Source organism: Ammodytes marinus, assembly GCF_949987685.1.
Source record: "Ammodytes marinus genome assembly, chromosome: 11".
NCBI classification, from domain to species: Eukaryota; Metazoa; Chordata; class Actinopteri; order Uranoscopiformes; family Ammodytidae; genus Ammodytes; species Ammodytes marinus.
In genome coordinates, this window is record NC_137215.1 from 7,224,683 (window position 1) to 7,251,812 (window position 27,130).

General features: G+C 42.2%; 2 protein-coding genes across 4 annotated transcripts in view; both read left to right on the top strand.

The window, feature by feature from the left end:
• anxa11a (annexin A11a) overlaps nucleotides 1–8,829 on the top strand; it is a 9,879-nt gene extending 1,050 nt beyond the window's left edge. Inside the window, exons 2-15 of one of the 2 annotated variants that reach the window (XM_080036296.1) lie at nucleotides 1,059–1,376; nucleotides 2,018–2,088; nucleotides 2,997–3,371; nucleotides 3,519–3,606; nucleotides 4,054–4,148; nucleotides 4,498–4,611; nucleotides 5,171–5,261; nucleotides 5,735–5,814; nucleotides 5,913–5,969; nucleotides 6,117–6,210; nucleotides 6,301–6,396; nucleotides 7,647–7,705; nucleotides 7,940–8,062; nucleotides 8,197–8,829. In XM_080036296.1, coding sequence (XP_079892422.1) covers nucleotides 1,061–1,376; nucleotides 2,018–2,088; nucleotides 2,997–3,371; nucleotides 3,519–3,606; nucleotides 4,054–4,148; nucleotides 4,498–4,611; nucleotides 5,171–5,261; nucleotides 5,735–5,814; nucleotides 5,913–5,969; nucleotides 6,117–6,210; nucleotides 6,301–6,396; nucleotides 7,647–7,705; nucleotides 7,940–8,062; nucleotides 8,197–8,256 — 1,719 coding nt within the window. In that variant the 5' untranslated portion in view covers nucleotides 1,059–1,060 and the 3' untranslated portion in view covers nucleotides 8,257–8,829. The remainder of the gene's footprint in view (nucleotides 1–1,058; nucleotides 1,377–2,017; nucleotides 2,089–2,996; nucleotides 3,372–3,518; nucleotides 3,607–4,053; nucleotides 4,149–4,497; nucleotides 4,612–5,170; nucleotides 5,262–5,734; nucleotides 5,815–5,912; nucleotides 5,970–6,116; nucleotides 6,211–6,300; nucleotides 6,397–7,646; nucleotides 7,706–7,939; nucleotides 8,063–8,196) is intronic. The other variant, XM_080036297.1, reaches the window with a different exon arrangement.
• A 3,641-nt stretch (nucleotides 8,830–12,470) lies between these two features.
• Nucleotides 12,471–27,130, top strand: part of dlg5a (discs, large homolog 5a) — a 45,443-nt gene continuing 30,783 nt past the window's right edge. For both annotated transcript variants that reach the window (XM_080036291.1, XM_080036292.1), the window contains exons 1-3: nucleotides 12,471–13,217; nucleotides 24,684–24,752; nucleotides 26,652–26,826. In XM_080036291.1, coding sequence (XP_079892417.1) covers nucleotides 12,908–13,217; nucleotides 24,684–24,752; nucleotides 26,652–26,826 — 554 coding nt within the window. In that variant the 5' untranslated portion in view covers nucleotides 12,471–12,907. The remainder of the gene's footprint in view (nucleotides 13,218–24,683; nucleotides 24,753–26,651; nucleotides 26,827–27,130) is intronic.

A 27,130-nucleotide genomic window follows, 5' to 3' on the forward strand; every position in this document is an offset into this window, starting at 1 on the left:
AAAGTCTTGAAAGCACTTGGATGTGAAAGGCCTTTGTTTGAACTAAAAACAGCAAGTCAATCTGATGTGACCTGAAACATTTAACCCAGATCAAGACAAACCACATTTTGTTAACCACAAAGTGTGCAGCAACAAACCGTTGTTGAAGTATTTTACAAGGGTGCTTGAGTCAGCACTAGTGCTACCATTTTGTAGCATTGGGGCCTTATGAGGAAATGTAGTATATGTTTCAATCAAGTCATTGTGACTGTGGATAACCTTTGCCTTAAAAAAGCCAGAAGGTAGGGTTATATTTACTTCCCTGCCCGTTGTACATTCAAACACAGCAACGTCTTTTTCTGTTCCTTTTTCTGACTTCATAAAATGCAAAGCAGAAATGACTGTTCACATTTAGCTCCCCTGACGTCAGGTTTACAATGGAACAAGCAGGCTGGCCTATGGGAACACAGGCTTTTCATAGTAAGCTTAACCAAAAATCTAATTTTCCTCACCACCCCACCACTTAGCTAAAAATGTCTGTGAACCAACGGCCCGGGAATGGATAGTTTTCCCTTCATGACTTTGCACTGACTGACAGTGAATCTTATTGCTACATTCAGAAGCAAAGATTGTGGTGAATCAATAACAAACTCAGGAGAATTTATTGATCAGGTTGTTCTCTTTAAAAGCAGTACACTAGACTAGTATTGTTTGTATGGATGGATAACAACTACTTAATAACTGTAATTGAGATCCAAACTTTTCAATGTAGACACACTGTTAAAATACTCCAGTTCGGGAAAATGTAGATGGTTCATGTCTTAGTCAGAGACACATTCTGCCAAGTGGGATGATGGGAGGTGCAGGTTTACGGCTGGGCGTGTTTTCAACTCTTGTTGTGTCAATGCATTCAATATGTCTTAAAGTGCAATCGGCCGTGCAGGTTTCTTCATTGTCCATTTCCAAAGTACATTATTGTTTAGGTGGCTGGCTTCACAAGATGATTTTTATATGTTTTAGTATTAGGCCATGTTTGCCGGCCCTTTGATTGACAGTGCTGTTTTTTGTTTTGTTTAAAGACATGAGCTACCCTGGATACCCCCCTCAGGCAGGCGGTTACCCCCCACAGGCAGGGGGTTATCCTCCTCAGTCTGGAGCGTACCCTCCCCAGGCAGGAGGCTACCCACCGCAGCAGGGTGGCGGATACCCACCACAGGCCGGGGGATACCCACCTCAAGCTGGGGGCTATCCGCCACAAGCCGGGGGCTATCCTCCACAGGCTGGGGGCTACCCACCGCAGCAAGGTGGTGGATACCCACCCCAGGCAGGAGGCTACCCACCCCAGGCAGGAGGCTATCCGCCACAAGCCGGGGGCTACCCACAAGCACCACCAGCGGGTAAGCCAATGCCATCACGCCACACTGTTAAAGGAATAGTTTGAAATGTAAGAGTTCTCATTAAACTCTCAGAGAAAAAGTGAATGTTGTTAATGATGTCAAACTATTGCTTCAAAGCTGCATAAGGTGATATGTGACCTGGAAGGTGCAGTAAATGCTGATAAGCTAGTTCAGATAAAACAGTTGTACCCCCTTTATACAGGTATAATGGTATAACATACTAGCAAAAATGGCTACTTTGTCATCTAGCAGATAGAGAGCAACAGGAGCACCCCATATAGGATTAAAATGCAATTGCAAAAAAAAGGGTAGTTGTTGTATGTTGATGTATTCTGCTGCCTATCCTAGAAAAGGTGAGTCATTAATGTCATGTTCTAAGGCCACAGGGATCATGAGACCTATAGCTAGCTTACAGAGTGGAATTTTCTTCCCCCAAAAAACAAACAAGCTTCAGCTGTTGCCAAGTGAAGCAAGTCCTTCAGTCCACCTTTCACATAGTGCTCCCATTCTCTGTCCAGCACTATTTCACCTTCCTGTTAACTAGTTTGAACGTGAGAAAAGGGAAGTTCCAGTAAGAAAAGTCATTCCCGTCTCAGTCCGATATTCTCTCTGAAAAGCTTATTCTTTATTTTTTGCTGCAGGCAGCTGGGGAGGAGGTCCTACCGGTGGATATCCCTCAATTGGTCTAAACCCTGGATACAACCCTGGCATGGTAAGTTTAGTTAACAAAATCCACCCCCTTATTACCCTTACCAAAAACATTCTAAAGAAATGCATCATCAGATTGTTGAGTTGACTATTCCAGTTAGAATGATTTACACAGCAATTCATGGGATATCACATCCTTTCACTTTACGGTAAGACTTTTCGGAAGTCTGCATCACCAAATCCTCAGCATCGCCATTCTCTTTGTCAGCTTCTCTTTTCTAAGTCTCTTGCATGAGAAAAAGACTCAAAAAATTTAATTTTCTTATTTTCATATCTTATTTTCGCTTCTTAAAAACTATTAATCTAATGCAACTCTTCTACCCCTTTATACTTTTCTGATTCATTGCCTTGTCTATGTTGTAATCTTATTTGTTTGAATTTCCATCTAATTATATAGCACGGCCACACTGTTTTTGGATACTTATACTGTATATCATGTAACTGGAAGAAGTTTGAAATATCAGAAACATTTGATAAGCTATGAGGAACTTTTTAAATATTTTTGAAAAAGTCAAATTTTTCCTCTGATGATCATAAATGACACGGCACAGCAAACAAGACCATCATTGGAAAGATGGTGCAAAGATTTTCTTAATGCCTTTGTCCGGGTACACTCACCCAGGAACAACAGCTGGCATTGTAAAAACACAATAGTTTTTTCTTTTTTCAAATGGGCTGCTAGAATCAACAGAGACTGAAAGTTCCTCTTAGCCACTTTAACTTCTGTTTACCTTGAGAAACAAGTAACTAATACGAGGCATTTACTTTGAAATTGGTTAAACATTGATTAAATTAATAAATAATTCTAAATCTAATCCAAAAATGGTGTGACCAGCTTCCTCTGCTTAGTATAACAATAATCCTCAATGATCTGTGCACAAATTATGGGATGCCAATTTTTCCAAATCACAGGCCAACCAGATCTCTGCAGGCATGGCGGGTTTTACTCCAAACCCCTCTATGTTCGCCCAAGCCCCTGGGGGGTACCCAACTGGCCCGCAGCCTGGCGGGTTTGGTGCCCCCTCCCCTAACCAACAGTCATATGGCCTGTACCCACAGCCAGGTGGGACCATGCCCCAAGGTCCAGGGATGGGCTACCCTGGTCAGCCTGGCCAGCCGATGCCCGGTTACCCCGGTGCACCATCACCTAACCAACCCATGCCTGGTTTCGGAGGAGCACCAGCCCCCATGCCAGGGTACCCTAAGGCCCCATCACCAAATCCATCCATGCCAGCCTACGGAGGAGGAGGAGGAGGAGGAGGAATGCCAATTGCACCACACATCAATGTGAGAAACACTGAAACGACTAATTTAAACAATAACATATCTTACTATGCTGCTCACATACACATACATAGATCTACTGTAATGTAATATCTCAAACAGAATGAACTTTTTGTTGAATTAACACTTGTTGCTGTATTGTTATCTCAGAGAGGATTTAGGGGAACAATCAAGGACTTCCCTGGAGCTGACTCACTCAAAGATGTGGAGGTCCTGAGGAAGGCCATGAAGGGCTTTGGTGAGTGTTATGGGCGGATAACTTGATCAGGGTGTGCTACTAACTAATAAGTGTTTGGTTGATTACTTTAGGTACTTGTCTTATTGTCTTTTTCATGATGATGGATACAAAGTTTTTTCTGAGAAAATTATAGTCTCTCAAAATATATAACACGTTATATTTAACTATCTTAGTATGAAAATAATGTTTATGTGAGGAAAAAAAAGACACTGGAGAAACTCTTTCATGGATTTTAAATAAAATCGCCTAATCAATAAGTAGAAGACTTCCTATAACTTTTAGTTGACAATTTCTTGAGTAGAGGACAGCCTCAATTGTTTTCATATTGTAGACTTTGTAGACAAACATAGTTGTCATTTGTAAGTATAATTGAAATGTTGTAAGTTGGAAATGTTCCTTTATCCGCCATCTTTGTCTGATTTGCCATTGTGTGCTTTCTCCGTGCAGGAACTGACGAGAATGCCATCATCGAACTACTGGGGAGTCGCTCCAACAGACAGCGTGTGCCTTTGCTCAAAGCCTACAAAACCTCCTATGGGAAGGTAACGCTCATGCCTATTGTTAATACTGTGTGTCCTTGATGTGATACCAGATGTCATTTTGCATTAGGAAAATGTATCCACTTCTAAAAAAGATATGGTTTACAAAAAATAAACAATTCTCAATATAGAGTAATACAGAATGTATCGGTGTGTGTTACCGAGCAAGTGTATAATGGTGACAGGCACACAACAGGTGCTGGTGCTGCCAGTTAAAATGGAGTGGGAGGGGGGGTTGGGTATCCTCAGAGCTCCTTATAGCTATGCTGGAGAGCTTTTTGCAGTACTTTATTTTTTCACAGCAGCAGTTAATTATGGTTTTGAGTTATTCCGAGCACGCTTCCATTTTCAGGATCTGAAGAAGGACCTGCACGGCGAGCTGTCTGGAGACTTCAGGAAGCTGGTCATGGCCACGTTGAAGTCCCCGTCTGAGCTTGACGCCTCTGAGCTCAACAGTGCCATCAAGGTAAACGCTCAGGAACAAAACAAATGTATCATTCTTTCTGTATTTATTATTATTTTTAGCAATAGAGAATTATTTTTTTAATACAGGTTGTTACCTAGTTAGTTACATTGTAAAACACATTTGTTCAAATATTACGTTATTTAAAAATGTTATGAAGAATTGCATTAATATAAGTTAGCGATGAATATCTCCTCATGCTCCCCCAACCTGTATGTAGTGTGTGTGCGCTGGGGGGGGAAAAACAGTGTTAAATGAATACACAGCCTAGGCTCTGTTAAGTGGAAGTGTTCAGCTGTGTTGGGGCCCTTTTGTTAACATCCCCATTTACAGAGCCTAGGCTGTGCATAAACACTGGGGTTTTTCTTTCAGTGCACACACAGTACAGACAGGTAGTGTATCGTGAGGAGTTATTCACTGACATTGACAAAAAGTGATTTTGACAACAAGCGTTCTGCAGAATCGTTGACTGCCCCTTAAGGATATTTGAATAAAAAACTTTGCCTGCCACAAGGCCAGAGGCTGAGGTTGCCAGATTATCATTGTTCCGTCTTCCTAACAGGGAGCTGGAACTGACGAAGCCTGTCTGATAGAGATCCTGTCCTCTCGCTCCAATGCTGAAATCAAGGAGATAAACCGTCTTTACAAACAAGGTGAGAAGCCTAGAGCGGTTAATGCACTGCCTCTCCCCCACTGTTCTGTTCTCCTTTTTGTTTACCGCCATTACATTGTGTACATTTTGCCTCGTAATGTGTTGCAAAAGTCATTTGTCACTAGCCTTTTTAGTTTTAGTAATAACTTGAGATCAAGTTTCACAACAGCAACTACAAAAAATACGTAATTCAACTTAAATACATTTTATAGTTAATTTATTAACTTGTTCAGTTGTTTTTGTTATTGTATTTTTGGATTCTATGTTATGATGAATAGTATCCAAGTTTCCTTTGCCAGTAAGTTGGGATGTGATCACCCTATCTACAGTATATACCTGTAAAGCTGCTAGTATATCAGACTTGGATCAGTGAAGAATTTTAGTGCCACGTGATTTGAACGCTGTTGCACAATGTTTGTTACACGCTTAAACTGTTTATTTGTTTGTCCCATTTATATATTTTTTCCTTTTCAGAATTCAAGAAGTCCCTGGAGGATCACATAAGTGGGGATACTTCAGGCCACTTCCGCAGGCTCCTGATCTCCCTCGCCCAGGTACAGACTCCATACAAATGACCTACCTCAACCTGACATACCATAGCAACAACTTTCAGATTGAGTTATAGTCGATTGTTGTCCTGTTGTTTTTTTAGGGCAGTCGTGATGAACGGGAAAATGTTGACATCTCTCTGGCTAAACAAGATGCTCAGGTAAGGTCTACTTCATTCTCAATAATAATAATAATAATAATAACAACAATTAATGTATGATTATTTATGTGCAACTTTTCTGATTGTATATCATTAATGACTTGATTGTTAAGACATGTTTATTTTGTACACATTTGCTCCTTACAGTCCCTGTATGCTGCTGGAGAAAACAAGCTGGGAACAGATGAGTCCAAATTTAATGCTATTCTGTGTGCAAGGAGCAAACCCCATCTCAGAGCAGGTATTGTTAAACGCAGACATGTTTCCAAAATACAACTTCAATGCTTTGTTAGCTGTATTACTGATGGTATGTGTATATCTGTGTCTGCAGTGTTTCTTGAGTACCAGAAAATGTGTGGCAGAGACATCGAGAAGAGCATTGAAAGGGAGATGTCCGGAGACCTTGAGAGTGGCATGTTGGCAGTGGGTAAGGGAATACACTCACACCTATTCAACGGTCACACCCATGCATTGTGCCTGTCAGAATGTGCTCCACGTCATCGGTTCATTTATGACTTGTTTAGTAGCTTGTCTGCAGTACACGTTTGAAAGTAACATTCAACAATTACAAATCCATCATGCTAATCCTATTACACACTGTATCACAGCTATTTTAATACATGTTTGAAGTCAAGCGTTGTACTGGAGTGAGGCGTGCTGTTAAATGCATAATCTCTTTGTTTTTCCCCTTTTTTTTTGCCAACATTTCTCAAGAGTTATGGTACAGTAACAGTAACCCATTTTAGATGTGTTTTTCTTTTGAAGAAGCCTTTCATTGGTTTTCATTGTGAGGAGGTGTGCACTGCAGTGTTGAGTGTTTGCCATTGTTTGGTGCTGTGTTTCATTCCACCCGTCTGGACAAAATGTTTCCTCCTGATTTCAAAATATGACATACTTTAAAGCTGCATCACTCAGTATTTGGCCACTAGGGCAGCAGAATATCCATCACAAAAAGTGACAAAGACAGCACTGACTTAATATCACCTCTATTAAGTTGTTTTAGTTAACGTTTTTACAGCAGGCTATACATTTAACAGACACTGAGCTACATTATCACCCTATGTGGCTCGTGTTATCAGCCTGATCTCCATCAAGATCTAAATGTCCTATCTCATTCCATTAGCTATATTGCTAAGCTTTTCTCTCTGCAATTTGGTGCTGGACAGGTAGTGTACTGTGGGCTCATCTGAGTTTGTTTGCTATTTGCACATTTAGCAGCTGCTGCCTGCTATTGGCAATGTGGTTGCTTCGATGATGAAAATGGGCAAAATCAGCCAGATGGCAAATGTGGTGGTACTAAACTGGCTTAAAAGCTCAGTGGAGCTGCAGATAGGTTTATCATTACGAGTGAGTTCTCTTCAAAGTCCACATAGTCTTTTGATTAGATACGAAAGTATTGACTAATGCAGCTTTAAATTTGCTTATTGCCATCACCATCCTGTTATATATCTATGGTGTATTCATATTGGATTTTTTAAACTTTACTTTCGGATGGCACATAAGTTAAGTATCACCGTCTTCATCATTCTGACCTTGCAGTGATGTACTGTATATAAGAATGTGTTTTGTACCATGTATTCATCATTAGTATTTTGTGATCTTGTTTGTTTAAAGAAGAAAGAGAATCAAGTATGATTTTAATGAGTTGGTAATCAGAACATATATTCTCTGTTTCAGTGAAGTGCATTAAGAACACACCTGTCTACTTTGCTGAGAGACTTTACAAGGCAATGAAGGTGAGACAGCCTATCTTGTTTGGATAATACTTTTCTATACATTATTAAATAAGTGTAGCATATTTTGTTTATACGTCACCCTCATTGTGTGTGTGTGTGTGTGTGTGTGTGTGTGTGTGTGTGTGTGTGTGTGTGTGTGTGTGTGTGTGTGTGTGTGTGTGTGTGTGCGCGTGTGTGTGTGTGTGTGTGTGTGTGCGTGTGTGTGTGTGTGTGCGTGTGTGTGTGTGTGTTCAGGGAGCTGGGACCAAAGACACAACCCTGATCCGGATCATGGTCTCCCGTTCCGAGGTTGACATGCTGGATATCCGCCAGGCGTATGTCCAAAACTACGGAAAGTCCCTGTACACGCACATCTCTGTAAGTATCTTCATCATATGTTCTATATTTAATACTTATATAACACTTCAGCTACATGGGTGATTTAAAAGCAACAAGTACACATTGTTTTGTAAGGTCTAAATAATTTGCTTGTATATTTGTTTTATTGACAGGGAGACACATCAGGAGACTACAAGAAACTCCTATTGAAGTTCTGCGGGGGCAGTGACTGAAATAGTGACAACTGCTATGGAAACGTTCCATACATATCTATTTCTGCCTTATATCTATATGCACTATACACAAACCGCCCAACTGCATGGCATGCCGGTGCTCTGAATGCAACGTTTACTTAGTTTTAGGAACATCAACATTGCTACATTACTTCTTTTCTATACACAAAAAGTTTTATATTTTTTCATTTGCTGGATATTTTAGTTGAATATACGTTTATGGCCATATCATAGATTAGCAAGAGATTACATTTAAACGTTTAGAGATATATATATATATTTTAATTGAATTGTGCCAATATGATCAGGTATATCTAATGAAAACATAGCAGCTAAGAACCAAAGTTGTATGTTAATGTTTGCAATTGTATAATCACTTCTATATTTTGTGTACGCCAAAATACATTGTGTTCATTAATCATAGTTGTGCAGTCTTTGTAGCAAATGCATTAATTTGTTTATTATTTCCCTGTTATTGTAGTGTGAAAAAAAATCAAAGTGTCACATTTCATACATTTGTTGGTGAAGTTATCTTCAAGAGTCTCCAAAAAATAAAAACTTGAGAACGCCCACTGGTTCAGGTTCCTCACTTGAAAAATTAATTTAAATTGTTATAAAATTATAAGAAAAGGTCTTCTAATGGATACAGGTTTCCCTATACAATTTAACATTTTATTAAATTCATGGTGTTATACAAATGTATTTCATCAGATGGCATTTTTATCAATTATAATATCTCCCAAAATGAACTACTGATGGGACCAGCCAATGACTGCTCTAATACTGTTAGCACTTGGTAGTAAACACAGTTTGCCAGCAGGGGGAAGTGAAGTGTTTTGTCAACCCCAACAGCTACACCACAAGTGTGAAGTTCACCAAGCCAAGCTCCATACACATGCTCAGCTGTCAAAACTAGATCATTATACATGGCCCTGGAGCGATAACCATGGTCACAATTCAGATTTAATTTGTACAAGCAAGATAATAAACTAGGGTCTTTATTATCTGACACTGAATATGTTACAAGGTCTCACTGGTAGTGCCAATAAAAATAACATTAAAAACAATTGGTCCCTCTTAAAGGTGGAGTCAGCAATTCTGGAAAACGCTTGTTGTCAAAATCACTTTTTGCCAACAGCCTATAGGCTCTGTAAATGTATTAACACTGAATGTCTTTCACAGTAAACTCACAGTACAGAGCTAATGGATTGTGAGGAGATATTCATTGCTTTTGACAACAAGCTTTCCCTAGAATCACTGACTTCCACCTTTAAAGACCCAGCGTTTTACTCAATCAATACAGACCCATGATTTCTCATTCTGTGATGGGTGGTGAGGCCAGCACACGTGGATACACACGGAGCTCTACAACATGTCCTATTATGTCCTGTTGGTTTCACTTAAAATGCTGCTGAACACGCTTCACTGTAGCGACATGGTCTGTACACTCGGCTGGCCACAGTAGTAGTGTGTGAGAGTTAACTGCACTGGGATCAATAACTCTGGGCAGTGAGTAGGGGGTGGGGTGGGGAAGCCCTTGGAATTGATGGCAACCATAAAGCTGCCTTGGCCACATTAAACAAGTCTAGCATGTCCGCAGGGCTGTCGGTGTGTAACTCGGGGTAACAACCATGCTAGAAGAATCATTTTTGATCATGTTATGTGAAGATGGACTAGTAGTAGGCTAGTGTTGGCAGGAAAAGGCTTGAGGGGCTATAGATGGATGTGTAGATTACAATCACTAGAATTTTAAAAGAGATTCAATGCGATAAAATCCGCTTTCAGGAGGATAATCTAGACATCGTTATATGAGTTTTATGAGGTTATTTCAAAGTGTTTTTTCGGCGTGTCTCTGCCAACAAGTAGTTTTGATGTCATTATAATCAGAAAACCTCCCATCTGTGCAGGCATCCGGCTGAAGGCTGTGTAATTCTCTGTTAATTAAAAACCATGCATTGCCTAATTTAATGTCTATTATGGCTGATCTAATCATCGGGGAATCATCCCAACAGGGCCTTAGGTCTGAGGTATTGTGGGTAAATGATGGCTTTATGTATTCAAAAAAAAATGTCTTAATAAGTGTATATGTGACGCTAAGGGACACTAACAAACATATTTTAGTTTGACATGTTGTCACGGCTTCCTTTTTGAATTGGTACTGTTCATTCAACACTTTGGGGACAGCGTTTAGTCTCCTGCATTCTGGCAGAATGGGGCCTAAACCCATGCACTATTGTTGAGAATGAATTATTATTGCAATAAATAAAAGTGTGTCAAAACTGAGTGGATAATAAAATAAGCTACTTGTTTTGAAGTATGCATGGACAGCTTTCTGTTGGCTTCATCTCTATTCAGAATAACTAAAGAAAATATATAGGCCTATATTTTGTTCGAGACAATTTGGCTAGGATAAATGATAGAAATGCTTGCTGACAGTCTCTTCAATAAAAGATGAAGCTATTATCTCGCCTGATCCCGAGCTGTCTGATAAACAAATCTTTTTAATAACATTTAAATAAATTATCAGACGGACTACAAACATAATCTGTAAATAATCAACTTGTTCAAACCCACCATTAAAAAGGATCAGGCTGTCTTCTCTATGCAAATGCGTGTCCTCAAAAGTAGGGTATACAGACACGACCGTCCAATCCGTGTCAACAGTGGGGACCTGCCTTCCCTTTGATGTGAATGAATCATAATTAATTTTTCATCTGAAGGGATAGCAGGCTAGCACATGGTTGCACTATAGCCATGGAGCCAGCATGGCAGAGACACTGCATGGAGAGAGAGAGAGAGAGAGAGAGAGAGAGAGAGAGAGAGAGAGAGAGAGAGAGAGAGAGAGAGAGAAAGAGGGGAGGGGGATAGAGTTGTAGATGTCACAATGAGATTCAGTGCATGCATGAATAAGGTCACGGTTTGAGAGGTATGCCTGCAGACGCCTGCCTCTGTGCCAACACTCTCTATTCAGCTGTATAGACTGCAGGCAGAGTGCATCCATCACCATCATCATCATCATATTGGGCTTCACAAATCCTGCTCGGATACACATTTCCTATGTCGCCTTTGTCACATATTTCTTAAAATGTCATGTACTGTATATGGCTGGCTGCCCTTCTGCCATCTTATCCAACAACACTATACACAGTTCATGCTGAAAATTGTTGCAGTGAGTGCAGCCTGGAAATAGGAACAGGGAGCATAAGCCTGTGGCCACATTCACATCAACTGTATATTATGCAAGCACTGACTGAATAAAACCCTTTCCTTTTTATGACTGCATTTGCATTTTTCTTCAATAAAGGACCCAATGCATTCGGTGAAGATTGGGGTTATGCTGATTTTATGTATCTGCGTTAAAGGTTATGGGGAAGGATTACACATAACTCATCAACTATTTTGGAAATACAGATTTATTTTCTTTAATGGCATATATTCATTTCACGCACTGTGGTGAAATGGGCTGCAGCTAAACTGATGCAATAGAAAAAAAATATTCCATTACAAGTAAAAGTATTTAGTAAAATCCACACAAAGTATGAAAATTAAAAAATACTCATATTGCAGAAATATGGCTAATTTGAGTGTTATATAGGTTATTATTGGATTGTATTAATGGATAACTGTCACTGTTTGCATTGATCTTGGACATTGGTCGAGAATGTAGCAAATTCTACTATTTTACTGCTTCATCATAGGTTTTGTGTTGGCTATATAATTTTCTGTAAAATCTGTAAAGTCGCCTACTCTGGTAAGATTTAAAATAATAAGTAGTATGAAAATAAAAAAAGGCTCAAATAAAGTACAATATTTCAAATGTGTGCAGGAGCCTAGCCTACTTGAGCAAATGTAGGGTAAATATTCCACCATTGCAGACAACAAATAGCCTAGGCCTACATGCTTTTTGCGTTTTGATAATATGGTGGACTTACTCTAAGGATGATGTCACCATTTACCAACCTTTACCACGATATGTCCAACACATCTTCAGATTTCCATGCAAATCATCTCCATTCTCATTCTTTTTTTTTTTTTGCCTGGGATTTTTCGACGTAGGCTACTACGGCTAGAGCGTGATGTGTACGCCCATTGAAGAAATGGGTGTGTTTTGTGGCTAAATCCCGCCCTCGTTTACCTTATATGGTATGTGAACGAAGCGTTGATTGACAGCGGGCAGCAGCTGCTGAGTTGCTCAGACATGGCGGAGGATACAGTGTAACTGAGGGCTCGGCGGCGGAGTTACGTGAGTTTTCCCCGGCGGTCGAGTCGTCAAAGGGCGCATTCAATGATACACACGCAGAGGACAATGTGTTCGGCCCGAGCGTCCTCCGAGGGCAAGCGGAAAATCAACTGAACTGCCACACACGGAGTAAGATGGAAAAATGTATCGCTGTTTAGTGCAGTCAACAGCCCTGGGCAACAAATATGGCTTCTTGTGCCTTTTTCAAAATGCTGTAAAAATTGAGCTCGCGTGCAGGCTAATGCCGTGGTGGTGGCTCCGGCTAACTTCTGCGAGCCGCGATAAGTTAAGTTCAATAGTCGCTCGGTACTTTTGAAACGGTAAAAGGGCTTATCACGTCCACTTGGCCGTGTCCGTCTGTGGTGGTTGGTTAGCTGGGGGAAGCTACGGAACTACAGCGGGGTTGTAGCAATGGAGCCAAAACACAAAGAGTTGCTCGACCAGTGCCACCAGAACTTATTGGAGTCCATAACAGATGCGGACCGGGTCATTGAACTGCTGGTCGTTTCCGGCGCCTTGAGTCCACTGGACAGGTTTGAACTGGACCAGAACTGTTCGTCCAGCGCTGAGAAAGTGGAGCACCTTTTGAAGATGCTGATGAACAAGGAGAGCGACCATTTCCTCGACCTGTGTGTGGCCCTGGAGAAGGCATACCCTGACCTGTACACTGCCCTGTTCAGTAGCAGCAACAACGGCGGCGGACCTGTGGACCACTCCACCGGTAAGAACTGCAAACACTCACTCACTCGCTCATAAAAACAAGCCTTTCACTTGCAGCTAAAAGACGTGTGGATCCGTCGCTGCACACACAACCCCCTTTCCCCCGTGAGAATAGCCTACAATCTGGGTGGTCTACTCTGGCGCAAGAAGACCGTGTGTTTGTGTAGCCTATATGTGTGGATAGCTACACCACATCTTTATTTATTATTAACCAAAATCTGTATAAAAAGCTATTGAAGGTTCATGTGAAGGTTGCACGGGCAGGGCATAATGTGTAGCCTTACTAACAACAACATGGTTACACATTTGTAACCAGGTTTCAGTGACTGAGTGCCACACTATGCTCTGTTTAAAAACGTGCTAAACACAATGCACCAGCATGTCTCTTTAAACTAAATATTCAGCATGGCCTGCAGATCTAAGTGCACAGCTTGTGATGTATCGAGCCAAGGACTATTCTGTCATTATTCTGAGCCACCCATGCTGCTTTCAAAGGCTCTCTCTCTCTCCCAGTCACTGCAGATTCATCCATGGCGTAGAGAGGGTTGGGCCCAGGTAGCCTATGGTGTACGAGGGATTTTTTCTTCCATTTATTGTTTGGAATATTTAGCATTTTTTTAAAGAGGAAAAAAACCAAACTCAACGATAGGCCTATCTACTACCACCAAGTCCAATGTGATACCAGGGGCATGATATGGTTATGGTACATTAGGTTAGCCTGATTTGTTTCCATGACAACGGCCGTTCAGCTGACATGTTGGTCCATATCAACCTGTACATGGAAGCCTGTGTGCAGCAGCTTCCTCATGCATGCTCACAAAGCTAAGCCTTGCTATAGGTCGGTTCAACCTTCCCATGTGGAGAGGAAAACAACTGAATTGTATCGCAAATGTACCCACAATTCCACTTCATTAATGCTAGTAATAAATCAATAGGCCCACATGTGCACTGCGTCCTCCCTTCAACTGGCTCCACTTCAGCGGGTTTTTAGTTGTTGTTGCGTCGAGACAAAGGCCGACCAAGTGTAAAAAGCCCTGTCTAGTTTTGCCTGTTTTGCTTTTGTCTGAATGAGTGAGTGCCAGTGAGAGCTTAGACTCACAACCAGTGTCTTGGCCCCAGGGCCTGAATGTAGGATGAGCCTTGAGATCCAGAAGTGTGATGGAAGAGATTCGTAGTTCATTTTTTGACACATATTCCACGTGCAGGGCTATAGTTTCAAGAGCATTTTTGACACCGCTAAAGCTTTAATCTCTTAACACGTCTGCGTCCTGTTTAAAATGCACAACGTGATGATTCATAGTTTACAGCTGTCGAGTTGTAGCGTGTCTCTGTCTAGGAGCAAGCAGACCCAATAAGCAGGTAACGCTGAGTGGATGTCTTGCTGCTCTCGCTAAGGCTTCCTTTAGGCTTTGTTGAGTGTTGCTGCTGCTTCAGAAGAACACTCATCCTATAATGCTCCTTGACTTTACACTGACAGCAGTTTTTTTTTTTTTTTTTTTTTACCTGGGGGAGCAGCTCTGCAAAATTGGTCCCTCTGTTGTTAGCCCTCTTGACTTTTGGCTGGATTTTGGGCCTTTTTCTTCACACGCACCTCATAGTTTGACCTGCCCATGTAATGTGATGGGAGAGAGCCAGCAACCAGTAGTATAGTAGTGAGCCTGACTAGTATCGCCTGTGGTTATTCAACAGAGGATTAAGCCTGCGCTGCTCTCCTCTCTCTCTCTCTCTCTCTGGCTGGTGTTAAACTCTCTCTGTTCGACACGCTTTATCGTGCCTCCACAGTGTTCGTATTAGCCGCCACACTCTTGACTCCCTGTTTCGACTCAAGTGTGGTGTTGTTGTTGTCTTTTTTATAAATGTATTAAAATGTGTTTTTTTTATTATCGTTTTAAGAGAAGTGATTCGGGTCTGATGCGATTACAGCGGAGGACAAGCCTCCTCCAGGCAGAGAGGCTGTTGTTTCAAGCAGCACACGATTCCTCAGAGCCCTGGTGTGACTGTGATCATCAGCAGGGTGTGTGTGTGTCTGTGTGTGTGAAGCAGAGAGGCAATATGAGCGTGTGATGCGTCTCGCTGTTAGCAACCTGCTCTCAAATCATCCTCCTCCTAATGCTGCCTGCTCTGGCGTTCTCAAGATATATGCTGAGACTCCACACACGCACACACACACACACACTCACACACACACACACACACACACACACACACACACACACACACACACACACACACACACACACACACACACACACACACACACACACACACACGCACACACTTAGGAAATCATCCTCAGTCACTCCCAAAGGAAAAGCCTACGAATGTGCACACAAACTGCTCAGTTGTTTAAAGTTCCGGGCTCTGTAAATTATTAGTGTTTTGGCTGGCAAACTCCAACACTGTAGAGAAACAAATACCTTCATTATTTAGCCTGCTATGTGCATCTGTATGCTTGGAGACTGTGGCTCACTCCTTTTCCCCTAGATTCCCTAACTCGGGTTAAGCTGCAGAGTAGAACATTCAAGCAGCATATTATTGAGTATGACTGAAGTGTTGTTGCAGAGTGACAAAAGAGCACAATTTGCTCTTCTCCAAACCCAGTTGAAATCATTTAGATATATACAAATCCAAGAGGCTGCAATCAAGCCGATTTCATGCCTTTTGGTTGTGCGCTACACGGATAATATTCTACCTGAATGGAACAGAGTAAGTAGAGGATGTATACCTGCACATCCCCCCCCCCCTTCTCTCTGTTCAGATTCCAATGGCCGGTAAACAGTGATTTAAACCCGCTGCGACAGGATGCCATGTCCACAGTCTTCTTCCTCCTCTCCTGCTGTCTGTTTTGATTTGATTTTCTCATCATTTGTTTCCTTGTTCCCTAGCCTCTTTCATTGTCTCTTCTTTATTTTCAATTGTATATATTTCTCTGACTCACCTTGGTCCAGTCCCCTCCCTATGAACTTACTTTCCCTTTTACCTCTGACTCATTATGTTTGCTGGTTTGGTTTCTCTGCGCACACTTTAACAGAGGGACACGCCACACACAGACAGAGCACGGTGATAGAAAAGAGGGAGCAAGAGAGAGCAGGGAGACAACAGGCCTTTTGTTGAGAAGTTGAGCAGACCCCAAAGGGCCCAGTCAGCAGCTTGTGCTCTTGTGTACAGCAGCCCAGGACATAGGCCTGTGTGTGTGTGTGTGTGTGTGTGTGGGGATGGGGATGGGGGGGGGGGGGGTGGCTGCTTTCCTCTCTGTCAACTAGTTTCTGTCCCAGTCCATAAACCACAGTGGACAGGCAGAATGAGTTATGACTCTGACGCTCTTGTCATGACCGCTGCTCTTCAATATCTCCCACGGGCCGAACCTCTCTTGATTCTTTCTCTCTTTCTATGTGTCTCTCTCTCTCTCTCTCTCTCTCTCTCTCTCTCTCTCTCTCTCTCTCTCTCTCTCTCTCTCTCTCTCTCTCTCTCTCCCAGTGTCTGTCACTCCTTGACACACGCTGTCACTCACCTCATCACCCCGCCCCTCCTTCACCTCACCACTCTCTACCTCAGTTTCGAATTTTGTTGTTGTGTTCCGGAGGAACCTATCAATTTATGTGTTCACCAGTGTGTGTGTGTGTGTGTGTGATTGATGACGTTTTTGAGCAGATTAAATTTTTTCTATGAATCGTGGGAGTGAGTTTTATTACACAGCAGTGTCTCTCTATACAACCATCCATGCAGGCTTCAGTTGGACACGGGCCAAGTTATGACGGTTCTGTGATTTAAGGAAGCCAATAGTGTTTTACTGTTGACTTCAGCGCTGAAAAGGATTAATGGATTAAATGGTAAAGGTAAAATTCATCAGCGGCAATTTTGAAAATCAGTTAATGTGAGAATTGGCTGCCTTTTTTAAAGGTGAAGTCAGCGATTCTGGAAAATGTTTGTTGTCCACATTTGAATAATCTCCTCACGATCCATTACCTGTCCATAAAGTGTGCACGCTGCAACAAAATTCCATTATAAATAAACAGCCTACAGGCTCTGTAACATGTAAACAAAGAAAGGGGGCCAATCCCAGCAAAATGTCTGCTTACAGAGCCTAGGCTTCGGAAGAAATCCAGTGTTGGTTAACACTGGATTTCTTGCAGGGTGCACACAGTATGGACAGATAGGGGATGAGATGTTCACTGATTTTGATAAAAAAAAGTTATTTTGACAACAAGCATCCTTCAGAATCGCTGATTTTACCTTTTTTTTTTAATTGTAAAAAGAAAGAATACACTGGAATTTAATACTGTTCAGACCAAAGAAGCAATTTGAAGATGTGACCTTGAGATGTTCTAGAATAAATCATTTATGAAATCATTGAAAATCAACATTAATCGATACAGACTTATCAGTTGCGTGCCCGGGCTGAGATGTAATTGGCAGTGTTAATGTTATAGATTTTCTCGTCAGTAACGTTGTTCAATAAATCCATCCTGCCTGTGGTGCAGGCTAATGCGAGGTTGGTGGCTTATAGTTCCAGTTCAAAACAGCCGTTCTCTCACACGGCATCTAGTGTTGTGTGTATTTCATCACTGTTGCATTAATATCTGATGGCAGGTTAATCTACACTCTTGAATGTGAGAAGAACCACAGCCAGGAGGCTTCACCGTGGAGCAGCCACTTCATTACCATTTTACACATGTTTTTTTTCCACTGCCTAATTACCCCACAAGGTAGAGGAAATGCCAAGCATCTAAATGTTTACCAGCGCTATGAAGTCATGGAAATAAACCACTTCTCATCTTGTCTTACCAACCCCCCCTCATCGACTACACCTCTATCACGCTCGCTGTGTTTCTCTTTGTTCTGCTATTTCTGTCCATCCCTCCTTTCCTCCCATCACAGTTTTCTACCTTTTCTCTCCCTCTCCCTCTCTCTCCCTCTCTATCTATCTATCTATCTATCTATCTATCTATCTATCTATCTATGTGCCTCGTTCTTACATCTCTTTAATTCTCTACCTCTCTTAATCCCTCCTGCCTACACCTGCAGTCATTTATCCTCCGATCTCTGGCACGCGACTCCGGGTCAAATTCGACCCGTAATCACCAGCAAACAAAGGATTATTGCGTTTGGTGCCTCAACACAAGGGAAAACAGATGACACATGACAAAGGTCACAGAGAAGATTTGAGTTAACTGCTGTGGGGTTACATGGTGATCGTAGGCACCTTTTACACCCCAACAAATGAGCCATGTTGCTAGTGTTTTTACCACAATGCTGTTAAAATACAATGTTCATTTCAATGGTATGAGTGGGCACCACATTCTAAATGATACAGATGAGCATGGCTGAAATTAACAAGCTTTAACATCATTGGCTTTAGTCAGTGGTGGGCTTTATGGGAATGCAGTGATAACAACATGGTGTGTTGCTCATAATTTTTCTTCCAAGGCCTTCCTATCCTATTTGTGGTGTTAGATCTGGCTAATGCCTGTGTGTACTTTGCCTCTCTCTACACTACAGCAGACTCCTTTTCTCTAGGTTTCTCTGTATTATCTCAACACACTATGAAAATGCCTTCTGAATCTACATAGTCTCCTCTCTGTGACTAAACATGAAAGGAATGTCACAGAGATTGCCCAAATTCCAGCAGTGGGTTTATTCCACAGAGGCGGGCTTTTTTGGGCTTGTATATCTGCACTAGCTACATACAGTGTGTAGTCGAGCATTTTGGAGGACATGTTGCAGACATCTTTCACCTTTTGTCCGTTTGTTTAGTTTTTTTGACCCAACCCCTTGGCGTAGGCTAAATGATGTCTCCATTTATTTATGCTGAGCAAGGGCTGAATAAAACCATGGGTGACTGATAATCGGCCGGGCTGGATTGCACTCGGGGGGGCTTTTTTCCCCTTCTTCTTTGGTGCTATACTCTCTAGTTCTGACGTGTCTACTGTAGGCTGAAGGCTAAGGGCTTTCTAGGTCTTCTTCTACACATCTTTGTTTAGTCACACCACGTCCCTCCAGTGTTTAAACAGATCCCAAAATGAGTGTATAAGGAATGAGTGTATAAGGCTACATCTGAGGGGAAAACATTTCAATCAACCGTATAACAGATCTTACTTGGGAGACGGGCCAGTGGGCAGATTTGGACCTATACTACGGGGTGAAGAGTGTGGGTGGGTGTTGACTAAATGCACACGGAGCTGTGTGTGTGTGTGTGTGATTCAGAGCAATGTGCGTGCGGTGGAGTAATCTCGGCCCCGTGGAGTCATGGTGTTAGATGTCTTCATGTTTATGCTTAGAGTACAAGACTCATTTTAAATCAGATGATCAATCCCTTTACCCTCGGCAGCAAAGGCCTTCACTGGCGCCTTGCCCAGAATCTTGGTCCGTGGTGTCATCGCCTCCCCCAGAAAGTCAGGCCCACTGCACGGCTTTACTGGAAGTCCCAGGGCACACTAGAGGAGGGGGGGGGGGGGAACTGGACAAGGGCATTCAATGTTGTGATTCACATCGCAATGTAAACCTAGCTCTGCATTTGTGATGGGGTGTTACGGTAGGATGCAGGTGTGTGAAATCTTTTTTTTAATGCTCCAGTATGCTGGATCCTAATTGCGCATAGATTTTATTCCTTCTGCTGTACGTCCAGGTTTTTTTCTTAGCAGCATAATCAACAACTGAAATATTCCGTGGGCGCTTCTTCTCCTTCTGCGCCAGGGTCAGGGGGGCGGCACCAGTTTGTAAACGCTGCCATACTGAGAAATACAGGGGGAGGTTTGTTGAGCTGATAGGCTTAATCAATTTTGTGTCAACTTGTTAGGCAATGGCTTGAATGTAAGCAACATTCATTCATATGAAAAAGTTACGCACTCTAGCTTTAAGTAACATTTTGGATGCAGGTGGTTTACCTGTAATAGAGTATATTGTAAAGACATCAGGAGGGATGAAGGGGCGCATACCAAATTCTGTGATCACAACTTCCACGGTTGAATTCCAGCTGCGGTCCTTTTGTTGCATGACATTCTTCCTCTCTCTCCACACATTCCCTGTCACCTCTTCTCACCTCTTCCAGTATCCGTGAACAAGCCTTATTGAGACAGAGTGTGTGTGTGTGTGTGTGTGTGTGCGTGTGTGTGCACATCACTAAAGTCAAAACTACATCCTCTATACTGTGTGATAGTGATTGTGAGTGACTATACACAGCCTCAGCCTGGATCCAGAGGCCTGGGGAAGCCGGAGCACTATAGCTCTGTGCTTCAATGCTGCTGGCTTCACTCATCCTCACTTAAACGCACTGTGAAATGAGTGGGTAGTTTTCAATTGTATTATTAGTGTTGCTATTATTTGTGCTACTGGAGATCAATGGCTGTGAATCTGAGAACACAAATGGAGAATGTCCACAATGACTCATTTGGGCTCTGCTGGCCTTTTGGAGTGTAACAGACTTATGCAAAAATATTTCGTACGAATAAAGAGGAAATACATTGTCTAGAAGAATGTACTCGAAAGGTTCAAGAAGACTGCTGGATAGATGTTGACAGATTAGAACTTCCGGTATAACTCGGAAGCAACACGTTATTACAACAACAGCGATGCATCTTTGCTATCGTCAAAAGGCGACTAATGGGCTACAGCTACAACATTAATTTTTGCCAAAACAATAGGTCCTTTAAGCACCTCTAAGCACGACGTCTAATAATATATTGCTTTCTACATGCAGCGGGCGGGCTGTGAGACAAGCGCACTGTCTAAAAAGTGCAACACAGAAGCAAAACATATTAAATACCTTTTACTCTGGGTAGTCTCGTTTCAGACAAAAAATTAGGTTGTAGCAAAGATGCGTAGTTTGTGTAAACTTAATTACATTTTACTCAATAGTTATTAATCACGGAAATTGGATTCTGTGAACAACTTTCCAGTCTTTACCTGTCCAGTTTAATCTCAACATTGTATTTCATCTGTAGTCTCGACATTTGGACTGTATTCTCGAAGCGCATAATGAAAAAATAAACTTTCTCCACTTTCTTTTCTCTCTTGTGGCCCGAATGCTCTTCAGTAGACAGTGAGAGGAGCTGACATTGGCTAATAAAGAATGGTGCACACACACTGCACAGTATTATTTTTGGAACGCTAATGCTGCTCTTTTTTTTTAACAAACATTTTTAACAAAGTGGCCCTGAAAAACTGTCTTTGGTGTTCTTGGAAACAGAACAGAGATGCCGAGTGGCTGACTGTGTCCAAATCCATAGTTCCAAGGCTTGTCAAAAAAATGTCTTGATGAAGGGCATTTGAAGCACCAGCAGCGGAATCCAATTGCGATCGCTATCGTATGTGTTTTATGTTTTGGGAGTCTCCTTTTTTTCATTGTCAGATAAGAGAATTTTCTGGAACCGATGAATAATTTAGCCCCATCCGACGGTGGAAGCCAGACTTGGTGTCTTTCTTTGATGGGGGGGGGGGGGGCGCTCTCCTCTCCTCTCCTCTTCCTCCTCCTCCAACACCATGCAGCAGCCTCCCAACTCTCATGCTCTTTCCTCTTCACCACAAAGCAGAATTTACTATTCCTCTCATCCGCTTTCACCATGGCAACGTGTGTCATATTGCTTTATGTGCCTGAGAAGATAATCTGGTTGTCTTCAGCAACTGTTGCTTGCGGAGCTGCACATTGCTTTAGATTGGGAGGCAGAGCAGAGAGTGGGGGGAAGTGGAAGCCCTTAGGTAAGGAGAGCTCTACCATGACCTATTTACATCACAGAGACAGGCCTTGTTGCCGGCGATCCCCCACGAGAATATTTTCCATTTTCTTTTAATATATAACTATATAATGGTGTAACCTCTTGATACAGCTGTAGCAGATTCTCACTCCATGTTATCATATCACACCTGTCCTGATGTGTCTATGTATGAGCATTGTAAGTCAGTGGTGGATTCTCCCACTCTAGATCATCAGATCTATGCGGCCCTAATGGCTGCCTGCTTTATTGATGCGGTGAACCTGTTTACAAATGATCAGCCTCACCCACAGTGGCTGCTACTAATTGCTATCGATGATTAAAAGCCTGTTGGAAGAGGCTAATGCCGCCGACCCCATAGACCACTAGATAGCTGGCTGGTGTCTGACATGCAATCTATACTGCATTCATTGACGTGCTTATTGATCCTTTTAAAAACCCCAAAATCTAGATGTTTGATAAAACCAACTGACATAATTGACAAGACACTGCAGATGAATAGGGTAAGCTAAGTTCAAATATTTATTTAATTTTTACCACATACTTTTGTCCAAAGAGACTGAGGATTGTCACAGAACTGTCTCATTCGTGGGACTAAAGCTGTCTGTTGATTTGCGAGCGTCCTCGGTGGTGGAGATTACTGGGATTTTAATATTCCCGAGTGATTTTTGGTTTGCGGAGTTGCAAAATGCAACACTCAAAAAGCCAAAGTCTCCGGCTTTACGGAGCTTTACTGACTCCGTAAAGTCATTTTTCTAAAGACTTCTAATCCTACCGCTGAAATGGCGTAATACCTCTGAGTGTGGCTCACTTCTTTTACTACGACACCTCATCAGTCAGACGCAGGGTTCAGGAAGTCAGGAGTTGCCTCCAATGAAATGAACTGGAGCCCTTCTTTGCTGGGTTGATTTGCTCATCAAGTCTGATGGAACAATATGAAATCAAAGGTTGTGTGCTCCGAGCAGCACTGTGCGCAGTCAAAGTGTTGAGCGTCAGGGAATGTCAGAGCAGATTAAAAGACTTTCCACCCGGCTCTTTTCTTTTTCTCACACACACACACACACACAGACACAGACACACACACACACACACACACACACACACACACACACACACACAGACACACACACACACACACACACACACACACAGACAGAGGCTACTGCGTTTTCACGGTCTCTCCCCTTTACTTGTCTCCCTCTTTGTCTCTCAAACGCCCTGGCTCCTTATCTCTCCTTTTGCGACTTAGTTAGGCTATCTCCTTTCATCTGTCCTCCTCTGCTTAATGCCTTCCCCGTTGTTCCCTCTCCTCTGTCTGCGGGGCCTAAGATGGAGTGGCTCACTCTCACAGATCTCATAGTTAATTAGGCCTGGCCTTGTCACACTATAGAAGGGCTGGAGCCAGAGTTTCAGCTAAACTCAGTGGGGAGGCAAGGACAGAAATGGAGAGATGTAGAGCAGTTGGCATCAATCTATCGCCGGCTGCTGACAAAGCCAGCTACTGCTCACTTTAAAAGCCTGTACACAAGGAGACTTTGTCCATGTGTTAGCCGTGCATGTATCCCATTCGATTAGTATTGTCTGGGCCTCACTGGTGTGCTAGTATTATGCAGCTTCAAATCTGTCTAAAATCATTGGTCGGTTAATCAGTAGCCAATAGAAAAAGGAAATTCTCCACCATTTAAATAATCACAGATTTAATTTTCTATACATTTCAAGTAAAAATGCAAAACATTTCTTCCTTTTTAGCAGTTAATGGTTTCATCAAGAAAATAATCTACCACTACATTATCAATAATTCTACTGATTCATAGATTTAAAATTCAGATTTTCAAAAAATGTAATAAAACATTTGGTGTATTAACAATACCTAGAACCATGAAGTTGAACCATACAAGGTATCCACTGCTCATTTTCCCCACCGCCCTATTTATCTTTAACCCTTTTTGCACAAGCATTTTCCAAACTGCAACAGCAACTTTGGATAGTATGTGTGGATGTTAAATCTGCTGAAGGTAAATATGGCTATTTGTGTACTGCTGAAAAAAAATGCGTTCTGTGTACAATACAATAAGATGCCTTTTGAAGGTCTAACTAAGTCTTTAAAAATAATTCTGTCCATGCTGTCACCGATGTTTAAATGATGCTGCCCTTGGGAGCTGCCAGTACTCTGTGGAATAATAGGGGATCTGCATAGTCTCTCCTATGGATTGTGCCTGTTGCCTGTGTGAAATATCCCCCCAGCTTAACGGTGTGTACAGCTATTCAGATAGAGAAACATTTTCTCTTTGCCTCTCTCTACCCACCCCACCCCCCCATTTCCCTCTCCCCCTCTCTCTCTCTCTCACACACACACACTCACTCCATGTGCTTGACATAAAAAGAGAAAATCCCATTTCAGCCGTGACATTCTGCCCGTGTAGCAGAAACATACAGGGGGCTATACATCAAAGCAAGGCAGAGTGCACAGTGAGGGGAGAGGAGGCTTTAATGACGACGGCGGGTCTGAAGCGATAATGTAGAGAGCAGCTAAGAGGCAGTGTCGAAAGTTATTATTCTGAGTGTAAACCCCCTTCGCCAAAATGTATCATCCATAAGTGTGCTAGGGAATGGGAAGCTGACGGTGTAATATTCATTTCATTCCACATTGTCCCTGCAATTAATCCAGGCTTGTGTGTGTGTTATTGGTTAATGAATCTTATCGCGGCTTTTTTTTAATCTGAATGCGTTTTCTTCTCTTGGCGTTTGTGTCTTGGCAGGCTCCACGTACAGCGTTCTCTCCACCATGCCCTCCGACTCAGAAAGCAGCAGCTCCCTCAGTAGCGTTGGTACGTATAATCACCCAAGATGCATGATCACATGTGGGACAATGATATTGGTGTAGTTCCAAAATGACATTGCTCGGTTACAGAGTCTAGGAAGTAGAAGGTGGAGTCAACGTTTCTGGACACATGTTAAATTATTATTTTTTTTGTTAAAATCAGTGAATAACTGCTCACGATCTGCTACCTGTCCGTACTGTGTGTGAACGCTCAAAAGAAATCCAGTGTTTGATACACAACCTAGGCTCTGTATTAAAACCCGTTTACAGACCCTAGGCTATGTATTAACCCTGGATTTTGTTTTCAGCACACACATAGTAAGGACAGATAGCTGGCTCATTCTTTATGTGTTTTTATTTTCCTATGTACCCAACAAAAACACTCTCCCAATGTTTCCCTCTCGCCGTAAGGAAGCCAACCGCTTGCCATCTCCCTAGTTCTGACAAAGGTCCAAATGACTCAGCTGTGTTACATAATCCTCCACAAGGGCCAAATGTTGATCCAAAAATTGACATAATCCTTTGATTTCTAGCCCCGGGTGTTCTTCCCCATGAGGAAAACAAGCCGTAGTCCTTAATTATATCTAATTCTATTTATGTTGCAATCTATTTTACTGTCCCACACAGTGAAAGAGAACAACCTTGTTCATTTAATGAGAAATTCTCCTTTGTAGAGATCTATCGGGTACTTCGAAGGAAGAATGGATCTGCCAGACCAAATAATACAAAAACATATGGCTTGGATGAAGCCTTCTAGGAAACAACAATGAAATTAAAGTATTCCAATGTTGAGTTATTATTCTCTAACAAAGCTCAGATTCCCTGGCTTTCCAAACACGAGTGCTTGGATTTAATCAAAGAAATACACGGATACATTTTGTTCTAATCACACAGAAGGTACCAGAGACACGTTATGTCACCAAATCCAGATTCTATCTGCCCTCTCTCTGTCTTCCATTCTCATATCAGAGATTACAGATGGTGTAGTCTTGCAAATCCGATGTAATTCTCTGCAAATTTACTGCAAACTGTCACGGAACAGCCCCTTGTAGATGAAATGGGAATACCATATCAGGCAGCTGCTGCCCTGACCCCTTTTAGCAGAACTAAACTCTTTAGATTCCTGATGCTAACGTTGGTTTGCCAGTGACTAGAGAAAAAAAACAACCCTCTCTCTTTTCCTCTACCTCCAACTTTTGGAAAACCTGTGTTGAAATACCCAGGTCAGACTTTTTTTTCCTCCCACATGTGATGTCACAAGGGGAGAAGCCACACCCCCCATTATTAACCTAACTTTGCGCTACCTCCACCTCTGATAAGCACACCCCCAGATACCCCTGAATCTAACCAGCAGTTAGATTCAAACCGGCAGTTAGATTCAGGGCCAATCAGAGCAGACTGGGCTTTTTTGGAAGGCGGGGCTTAAAGAGACATGCTCTAAAATGGAGCGTGTCAGACAGAGGCTGAAAAAAGTAGATTCAACAAAGTCACTGTGAGAAATATAAAGGTTCTTTTTGGACACTACACAATGAAAACATGTTCTTGAAGTAACCCAAATGACCATATTGAAGCTGAAAATTAGCACTATATGTTTCCAAGGGGGAAATATCCAGTGTGTTCTTTTTTTAACACTTTGTTAATTGAATTGTCCAAATGATTTCTCACAGTTTAAGGTGTTATAGGACTCAGTTAAAAATAAAAGTTGGGCCAAGTGTGAATGTCTATAGTTAGCCTGCTATCGGTGTATGAATGTGTGTGTGTGAATGGTAAGTTGCAAATGGGAACAGGTCTCCCTTTTAAAAAGAGTCTTCGGTCTCAATGGGATTTACCTGTATAAATAAAGGTAAAAAAAAAAGAAAGTAAAAGAAGTGTGTTCTGATCGCTAGCCCTATCCTCTCTGTTGCAGGTTCGCCCGTTAACGGTGAAGCGTCCTCCCCTCCCCCAGCCATCAATGACAACCGGCCGTCTGCTGACACCCTGGACACCATCCTGTTCCAGCTGCGCCAGGTGACCCGCGAGAGGGACGAGCTCCGCAAGCGTCTGGCGCTGGCATCGCCCGGGACCACCTTCGACGACTGCAGGTGCAAATTAAACTCGGCCTGCCAAGCTGTTATTGTTTGTTCTTTTCCTTCTGCTAACACTTCTTATTTGGCTGATGTTTACCAATCTGTGAACTTTATTCTTTTTCTTTTTTGCTTGAATGAAATACATCAGGTTTGACTATTGACTCTGACCTCATTGGTCCTAGAGCTATAAATTGGTAATGTTTACTCTATTAAAATAGTTGAAGTCACTGTGATGATGTCAGTGTCCTTAGTTCAGGCTGCCATCTTTTCATCTACTAATTCTCTGCTGTCTGCAATAATGTTGACTGTACTTTGCAGA